At 51.4% G+C, this 9,989-nt stretch overlaps 1 protein-coding gene across 1 annotated transcript; it reads left to right on the top strand.

The window, feature by feature from the left end:
- Positions 1-3,333: 3,333 nt before the first annotated feature.
- LOC123148099 (uncharacterized) lies at positions 3,334-4,025 on the top strand. The gene has a single exon (XM_044567454.1). It carries the CDS (start codon positions 3,462-3,464, stop codon positions 4,023-4,025), a length of 564 nt encoding a protein of 187 aa, XP_044423389.1. The 5' UTR covers positions 3,334-3,461.
- The last annotated feature ends 5,964 nt before the right edge of the window (positions 4,026-9,989 follow it).

The raw sequence follows: 9,989 nt of genomic DNA, 5'->3' as shown, positions 1-9,989 counted from the left end.
TTTTTTTTGTAGTGTAGTACGGTGGCTAAGCTTTTCTGCCTCGGCCACTGTCGAGGTGACGAAAACAGAAACGCCTCGTTGCTCGTTTCACTGGCGCCAATACATCCGTCTAAGCTAGCACTGCCGGCCGCTGCTCCTAAATCAACTTGGACGGTGTAGCTTTCCCCCTTTCGGCCTTGTTCGGTTAGCCCCTCCCCCACCGGGATTGGCGCCCAATCCTCGCCAAACCCCATGGTTTCGGCCCGACCGGGATTTGACCCCGGCCTCATTTATAAGAGCATCACGTCCAAGATTAGTAGACTGAAATGATTCTGCATCTACTACTATTACTCCACACATCGACCGCTATCCAGCATGCATCTAGTGTATTAAGTTCATGGAAAACAGAGTAATGCAATAAGAACGATGAAATGATGTAGACAAAGCAAACTCACGTATGAACAAACCCCATCTTCTTACCCTTAATAGCAACGGTACATGTGTGCCATGTCTCTTTCTGTCACTGAGATTGAGCACCGCAAGATCGAACCTATTACAAAGCACCTCTTCCCATGACAAGATAAATCAATCTGGTTGGCCAAACCAAACCAAAATACCAAAGAAGAAATATGAGTCTATAACAAATCATGTATGGATAAATCTGATCATAAACTCATAATTCATTGGATCCCAACAAACACACCGCAAAAAAGAGTTACATCCAATAGATCTCTAAAAACATCTAGTTGAACATTGTATTGAAGATCAAAAAGAGAGAAGAAGCCATCTAGCTACTAACTACGGACCCGTAGGTCTATGGTAAACTACTCACGCATCATCGGAGAAAAGCGAAGATGCATGACTCGAGGCAAGCGTGAGAGTGGTGGTTCCGGCAGGAGGGGCGGCAGGCCCTGTCAGGGCAGAGTCCCCTGGCTGAAGGCGAGGCGGCCCCTCCAGGTCGTCGTCCTCCCCAGGTCAACCCCCACACCTCGATGGCCTGGCAGGGTGGCTAGAGGGGACGGGGGAAGGTCCCCTTCATACACACCCTCTTGGAAAGTCAAGTCTGGCTCAAAGTTCAACTATCGTCCTATCGTCCCGTCGAGCCAAAGTAAAATGGTTGTACTAGGCCATCCAGTCTATCGGTATCCGGACAGAGAACCTTGATGCGCGCGGGGCCATCGCCCTCAAGAGATCCCATGTCCACTGTCACCATAGGCTTCGAGATAGTCTCTAGGGTATGATCCTTCTTTGCTTTTGTCGGCGGTCTGTGGATGTGGAGCCAGGCCCGAGCGAGTGAGAGAGTCCCCCCTTCTCGGATCCACAAGTACTCACGGACAATAACCGTGAGCTTGTTGAGTGGAAAATTGATCTCTTCACTTCTCGTGGAAAGGCGCAACATCTTCGTAGTGGGGAAGGGCACCCTGAAGACCAGCAGGGAGATCTCCCGGACCACCCAAGAAAACGAGCTATTGTTGTAATAAGCGTTGTAGTTGCATAGCTCTGCCCTGATGGCGTCGACAGTGATCTCGACAGTCGGCAATGGCACCCAAGTCGGCACCACAGAGATGAACGCCTGGTGGAGCGAAACAGGTAGCTCCTTGAATATCAGGTTGCCATAATAGAAGCCACCCTCCACGACATGACCCAGAAACTCCAGAGTCATTGGGCACCTCGGTGGGATAACGCACTCGGACCGAAAGTGCCCCCACACGCCACAATTAAAGCAAAGTTGTGCATCAGGAGACCTGGCCCGGGCCCCTTCCCTAGCCGTGGTCAGATAGTCTTGGGAGTTTCATGGTAACTTATTGGCAAGGACTGCATACGCCACAAAACTCTGGGGTCGAGTCATTGCCCCATTTTCGGATTTCACATGGAAATCAAGGGCTCCGCTAGCATGTCAATTTTTCACGTGGCTGTCTCTTCGTGATCGTTGATGGACTTCTGATCCACTGGCATGTCGCGCAGTACCACACCATCTATTGTGCCCCTTTTGTGATCATGATCGGAAACGATCAATCATATTCTACTTACCTGCGTTTTGGCCCGCCAAATGTGGTTTGTCATCCTTTTCAGTGTTGGATAAGCCGGACCGGGCGCCGACGATGGGCGGCACCATCATGGAGTGGTGCAGCAGCAGAAATGTTGGACGCAAGCAACATAAGAATCTTTGATCCATCATTACGCCCGTGCTTTGGGAGCTATGAAAACACAAACACGTCATTGTTTTCAATGGAATCATCCCATCAGCATAATTGGTTCTTCAAAGAATTGACCAAGAGGGTCGGGCTTGGTTGGCGGCAGGTCTACTTTGAGAAGTTTGTACCTTGTTACTTGCTGCACTTAGTGGGTTCATGTGGAAGGAAATGTAATCTGAAATGCATTTCAAATTTGGTGAATCATGGCTGCAACTAACTTAATTATGACCGAAGATTTAAAATTCAATTAATGATGACTAGTTGAGAGAATAAGAGGGCTAGCTACCTAGTAGACTAGACTAGAAGGTATAGTTTAGTTGTAAAGCAAGGAAGCAAGCAACACATCTTTTTTATATAAGAAGGATTATCCCACTTTATGGATCAAGTGGTGCGCAAAGCCATAGCAAGCAAGCAACACTTTTTCCTTTTTGAAAAGGAGAATAACCCCTGGTCTCTGTATCAAGTGATGCCCAAAACCATAGCAAGCAACGTATATGAGTACTACCTTGAGTGGTTGAGTATGCAAACTCAAAAAGAAGGCGTGACCATGACACGGAGCAAAAAAGATTCCAAAACCCTTCCTCCCATCCAACCTTAACAATTACCGCCCGTCAAAAAAAACCTTAACAATTACCCGTGGATTTACCGCTCCATCCAACTCGATTTCCTTATAATGCACGCTCCATCCGGGAGGGGAATTTTTGGTCTATGGGGACATATGCCCCTATATGGGAATTTTTTTTAGTAATTCAACAAAAAGTCAAAAATTTCTGAAAATATTTTTGAAATAAACTTGACCTTCTATTGTACTCGTGAGAAATAAAATCCACAAAAAATATATACTTTTGACTTCTTTTCAAAAAAGATAAATTTTTGGCTAAAATAGTGTGAATAGTGACCTATAATAGCAAATAATTTTTGTCTTCTTTGCTGTGAGGTCAATTTTTGTTTTTTTTTCGTCGAGATTTATATATCAGTGCAAAAGTAAGTCGAGCGTTTTGTCAAAATAGTTCTTACATATTTTGACTTTTTATTAAAATATTTTAAAAAATCTCCATATAGGATGCATATACAACCAGAAACCAAAGTGTATTTCCGGCTCCATCCCTCCGATATCAACCCAGCTCGAAGCGCCCCCCGACACGAGATGAGGGCCGGAGATAGCAGGATGGAGGCGGGGACCACCACCACCACGAGGACGAGAGGTCGGCTGAGGCGGGTCATCGCCGCCATCGGTGGAAGGGACCGCCGTACAACGACAGGCAGAGGAGCTCCCCGTGGGTGTGGATGGCGGTGATCCTGTGCATGCTGCTGGCCATCGGCGTCCTCGTGTTGGGCGCCACGATGTTGGCCGTGTACTTGATCTACAAGCCCCAGATGCCGTACATGGAGGTGACCAACGCGCAGCTCCTGCAGCTCGACTACAGCCCGGCCGACGGCGTCACCAGGGACATAAAGTTCAAGTTCGATCTTCTCGCCAAGAACACCAACTCCAAGGTCGACACCTCCTTCTCCAGCTTCAACATCGACGTCAACTTCAACGGCACCACCCTGCTACAGCTGAGCACCGAGACCTTCACCGTCGCCCGGGAGAGCTCCGTCACGCTGCCGTACAGCGGGGAGTCGCGCGGGACGAGGCTGGACCCCGCCGGGATGCAGGCCATGGAGGAGGCGGTCAGGTCCGAGCTGGTGCCGATCACCCTGTCCGGCAAGGCGCGGACGCGGTGGAAGAAGGGCGTCTTCCTCAAGGTCGGCTTCTGGACGCGCCTCAATTGCCCCCTCGACTTCTACTACCGCACCGGCAACGTCGCGCCCATCGACCACGACACCTGCCGCTCCAGGTCGCCGTAGCACGACACAGCCCGGGCGACGCCCATCGTCCTCCTCGGGCTCTCCTCCTCTGCTCCGCCCTGCTCTGCTTAGCCCGCCAATGGCGTATACTCTGCTACTCTAGTCATTATAGGTTCATTCGTCTTAGCGACAAGAACGTGCGTACATATGGAGCTTATACAGCATTACCGAAGAAGAAAATTACTTATACAGGCAAACAATGAAGATAGTAGTATGTAAATAGCCCAGGAAAACTATACAGCCAGCCCAATATGTGGTTCTGTACAGTACATATATTGCATATGGAGTAGCTCAAAGTTCAACTCCATCTCCTTCCGTTTACAGTTTAGTTGATTTGTTTGTTTTACTTATCACTCGCGATCGAGTTGTGGTGCGAAGATCAGCTTCGTAAAAGAGGCGCACATCATTAAGATGCAGCACGATATCAGCATGTAATTTGGTGAAATGTCTCTGTGATCCAATGAGATTTATCGGTTCCGAAACCCTCGCCCGAACATTGTGCTAAAATTTTACTGTATTTTTCTCAAAATTGAGCGGCATGTGTAAAAAGAATTTATATTTTGCAGGAAAAGGTTCCACTCATATAAAATAAATGTTCTTTTATGTTTTTGTAAAATTTGTACAAAAACAGTTGTACATAAAAGAGCTCCACATAGCTTGAAAAACTGTTTGTATGTTTGAAAAAGAGTGTTCACATAATTAAAAAATAAGTGATCATGTATATGAAAAAAATATTAGTGTATTTTACTCAAAGAACAGAGAAAAAAGAAACAAAAAATAAGGAAAAAAAAGAACGAAAACGAAAGAAAAGAAAAATTACTGCACTGCAGGACCCAGCCCATGTGTTTGAGTATAGGGGGTCCCTCATTTTTGCCTGTCTGAACAAGCCTCTTCAAATTGCGACATTAGAATTTGGCCCGCGGGGCATGGCCCAACAAACCAACCAGTCAGAAGCTTCCAAAAAAAGGACTCGCAAGTCACGACGTGAGCCGTGCGCTCCTGTGGCCGAGGCTCGCCGGGAAGACGATGACTACACGAGGACGCCAGATCATCGGCCCGAGCGTGGAAGTATCTCCGTCCCTTTCACCAACCGGCCGAACGGAATGCACGGTGTGGGAAAGGGGGTACTCTCCTCCTCCTCGGCCTGCAACCCGGCGAGCGAGCCGTCGCCGTCGCCCACCGCGTCCGCACCCGACACGGTGCACCGAACGTGGCGCCCAACTTGTGGGGCTCCCTCGCTCGCCGCTGCCTACTTAGCCAACAACTCCGCGCCGCTGAAAGGCTGAATCGAAGCTGCAGTCATGATGAGGCCCCGATCAGCATGTAATTTGGTGAAATGTCTCTATGATCCAATGTCTTTGTTGAAGGGCAAGGACTTGAGTGTGAGCCTGAGTGGATATTGGGGTATGCAAATTATGAATTACATTTTCCTCACTCAGCATGCTTTGAACAGTGACCTGGTTGTCTAGGACATATGAGTGTAATTCAGGGAATTGGATGTCCAGAGGTGGTCCTTGCCAATTGTCTTTCCATTGTAAAATAAAATTGCCTTGATGAGGAATGCAACTAGCGACCTCCTTGAACATAGGAATAAGTTTGGGATGGGAGAAATCACCTATTTGCAGCAAATTCTCTATACCAGTCTTTGCAAGCAATAGCACGCGGTCGCATAGGCACACTCCGCCCTTGGTCCTCCCGGTAGTGTCGGGTTTCTTCCTTTCTCTTTCTTTTCATTTTTCCTATTTTCATCTGTTGTTATAATAGATTTTCTTTTTTTGCATTCTTTTCTGTTTTATTTTATTTAATTATTGTTTGTTTGTTTTCCTTTGTTGTTACTTTTTCCTTTTTGTGTACTTTCCGTTTTAATTTTTAATTTTTGTATGAGTAATGCACGTATATTATTTTGTTTTGCGAATAGCATGTATATTATTTTAGAGATACATTAACACTGTTTTTGCAACATGTTAATATTTTAGAAACTATAATCATATCTTTCAAGATACATATGAACATTTTTCACACATAAAAACACCTTTTTGAAAAGACATTAAATATTTTCCTACCGCTCTAAAAATCCTAAACAAAGCTCATTTTTTCTTACATGTGCTTTTTACTGTTTTTTATCTCAAAATTGATCTGCATGTGTAAAACTAGTTCATATTTTGAAGGAGAAATTCCACTCATATAAAAAAATGTTCTTTTTATGTTTTTATAACAATTTGTACAAAAACAATTGTACATAAAAGGGCTCCATATAGCTTGAAAAACTGTTCATATGTTTGAAAAAGAGTGTTCACATAATTAAAAAAGTAAGTGCTCATGTATATGAAAAAAAATATTAGTGTGTTTTACTCAAAATAACAGAAAAAAGAAACAAAAAAGTAAGGGAAAAAGAGAACAAAAACGAAAGAAAAGAAAAATTACAACAACCTCTTACATTTGTCTAAGGCTTGCGAGAAAAATCGCGTCCGGCTCGCTCCACGGATCGATATAGGACCGCATTGGATGACTTTCACGTTCCAGACAACACGGTTGTCGGAGTAATGGGCCACGGGTAGCCTAACCCGGGTCCCTAAGCATTTCAAGACATTCAGGCAGGCTGCGCCCCTCAAGCATCCAGGACGAAGCGCCGCCTTCTGGTAGCCGGTTGGCTCATGCGGCCGGCTACCCGAAGACGGCCTAGCACCAGAAGACGGCCCCGAGACGGGCCGACTCCTCGCAGGTGACCTCCAGAGAGGCCGGATCCTAGCAGGCGGCCCACGACGCCCTCAAAGTCTGCGCCCCCATTAAGAAGACAAGACAGGATGTGGCTACAGTGCAGCCCATCACCCCCGTATCCAGGGCACGACACGGCTACAGTGCCTCGTACAGGCGGAGATCTCCGCACGACGCGGCACTGTTGTCACTCCACCCTTGACGTCACTCATGTCAGGCGGAGCCCTGCTCCCACGGCGGCCTGTCGGTACGGCCTGCAGGTGGCGAGCCCTATCGGGCAACGAGAGCCCGGATGGCGGCAGGAGCCTGACCAGTCGGATCCGAGGGAGGCCGTCCTCTAACACGCGGCCTACTCCTCCCTCGGGGTCCGTGCACCATTAACCATATGAGACACGGTGTGGCTACAGTGATCTCCCACCAGATGGCGGGACTGTAGCCACGCCTCCCCGACCAAGCGTGTGTCATTAGCTTTGCGGCTACAGTAACAAGCAGCCGGCAAGACCCGCGAGCGGCGGAAGCGGCCTGTCGGCCCCGTACCGAACCAGTCGGCGGGGCCCACCAGGCGGGTCCCAGCAGCAGGCGGAGAAGCCGGCGGCCAGAGACGCTGATAGCCGGGTCCCACACCCGGCCAGATTACTATTGTACCCCTGGGGGGTAGGCCTATATAAATCCCCCAGGGCACCCATGCAAAGGGTTCCCAACATGTTAGACCTAGACTCACACATATAGAGAGGAGAGAGCTAGCCCTGCTTTCCTCCACCTCTAGCATATAACTCAAGGAGCACCATTATACTCATTAGTGCCTTAGTGATCATGCGGAGACCCCGCAGAGCAGGACCAGGGGTGTTATCTCCTAGGAGAGCCCCGAACCTAGGTAAAGTACGCCGGCGTTCATGTCTACGCCTCATCCCGCTTCCGGTAACCGGCGACGTTCTACTCGCTCCCACCATGATAAGCCATCCTTTGGCATATGTCGCACCCAACCCCCAACATTTGGCGCCCACCATGGGGCGAGGTGCACCGTCGTCCGGAGACGTGTTCTGTACGGGAACCTTGTTCCTGCCTGACGAGCGCAGTCAGCCCGGCATGCCAGACGGTGTCTGCGCCGACGCGCTGCACGACGCGGAGGTCGTCTGTGCGGCAAGCTGCCTCGCCGATCTTGTTGGCGAGATTTGCCTTTTCGACGAGCCCGTATCTGACGCGGGAACAGATGGCCCCGAGAGCCGCCTCGTCGGCCTCCTCAACCAGCTTCACATCGTCAACGTGCCTGCTGTGGACTTGGAGTCGGTTGGCTCTACCGACCCGATGCTTGTCGATTCCGACACGGCGTCGCTCGACGCATTCCCCACCAACGTGGTGGTCTACGACGAACCGCTTCCTTGCGCGGACAATGGCGGAAACACCGTCACGGAGGTGCTTGTCATCAGCCATGACGAGCACTCTGGCGGAGGTGGCCAGGATCCACTGCAGACAGCATTGCGGGACTTGGCCGCACCCTTACCCGAAGACGCCGACGGTGAGGCGATGGAGGCGCATCACAAGGCGCTCTACGACAGCGCCCAGAAGCTGGCCACGATGAGGCGCCTTTTCGAGGCCTATCAGCGCGAGGTCGACTGCGCCATCGGTGGCACGCTAGCTGCTGGCAAGCCCAGTCGCGTAGGCGTCGTTCGGCAACGCGGGGCTGCCATCGCCAGCATGCTGGGGGCCGATCGCCCGACTTACGCCACGCCTCAGGAGAACATACGAGCCGCCCAGGCGGCGATAGAAGAGCTGGAGCATTTGGAGGGCGACGAGCGTCGCTGCATGATGGACCGCGTGCAGCAACTCCTTGACACAGCCGCCATGCAGCAAGAAGCCGGCCGCCGAGTGGTGGAGCCCGGCTCGCAGGCTGAGAATCAGCCCCCCCCCCCACCCCGTCGAGAGCATGGCGCGACCTCCCGGACACCGACTGATGGCACCCACGGACGACGAGACAAGGAGCCGGCTGCAAGCCGCAGCCGGACGTACATCACCATCGAGCGCGACCGAGACGGCAGCACGCAAGCGGTGGAATGACCAGGCGACTACCAGCCTCCCCAGCGCAGAGACAGGCGCGTATCTTCACCACCTGTCGACCACCCGACACTCGGCGACCGCCTTGGCCCCCGAGAAGGAGTCGGAGAGAATGACACTCGCCACCGGATCGATCGTCTCAACCGATCCCTGGCGCTAGAACAAGAAGACGCGCTGGGCCCGCCCTGTTTCAGCCCCCGCATTCGTGACGAGCCCTTCCCCAAAGGGTTCACACTCCCAAGAGATACGCCCAAGTACACCGGCTTCGTGAAGCCGGAAGACTGGCTGGTTGACTACTCCACGGCCGTCAGCATCGCAAACAGCAACAAGCGCGTTGCCGTGAAGTATGTTCCGCTCATGCTCCAAGGCACCGCCCGGACATGGCTGAACAGCCTGAAGCCCCGCAGCATCAACAGCTAGGTTGATTTCACCGAAGCCTTCATCCGCAACTTCACCAGCACGTACAAGCGGCCGCCCAAGCCTTGCCAGCTCTCCTTGTGCGTCCAAGGCCCCAACGAGTCAACTCGCGACTACCTCACGCGTTGGGCTGAGCTGCACAACTCCTGCGAAGGCGTGCACGAGGTGCAGGCTATTGAGTACTTCACAGCCGGGTGCAGAGAGGGCACTCTGCTCAAGCACAAACTCCTGTGCGACGAGCCGGCCACCCTCGATGAGTTGCTGATCATAGCGGACAAACATGCCATGGCCGACTCCTCCATGAAGGCGGAGATTCAAGTTGATGCATCCGGCAAGGTGGCTCCTCAAGCTCCTCGAACCCCGGATGGTGACACCAGTCGGCGGCAGCAGCAAAACGACAACAAGCGCAAGGCGCCACAACCGGCTTCGACAAGCCTGCAGGTGGCGACAATTGAAGACCGGCAGCCGGAAGGGCAACCTCCTCCCAAGCGTCAGAAGGGCGGCAAGCCCAACTAGCTGCCCGCCTTCTCATACAAGCAGACTCTCGATGGCCCCTGCAAGTTTCACAGCGGTGCGAAGCCGTCCAATCACATCACTCGGAAGTGCCACTGGCTCACCCAGATCGCCAAGGGCGATGGACTCCTGCCTCCTCCGCTTGCTGGCCCGCCGCCTCCTCCTCCCCAGCAGCCGGCGGTTCGGCCAGTCGGCGCAATACAAGATGAATATCCTAAAGAGCATGGAGCATATGTTGTGTTCACCAGCGTGGCCGATGATAAGCAC

The sequence above is a fragment of the Triticum aestivum genome, chromosome 7A (assembly GCF_018294505.1).
Source record: "Triticum aestivum cultivar Chinese Spring chromosome 7A, IWGSC CS RefSeq v2.1, whole genome shotgun sequence".
NCBI classification, from domain to species: Eukaryota; Viridiplantae; Streptophyta; class Magnoliopsida; order Poales; family Poaceae; genus Triticum; species Triticum aestivum.
This window is presented reverse-complemented; position numbering and strand designations above follow the sequence as displayed.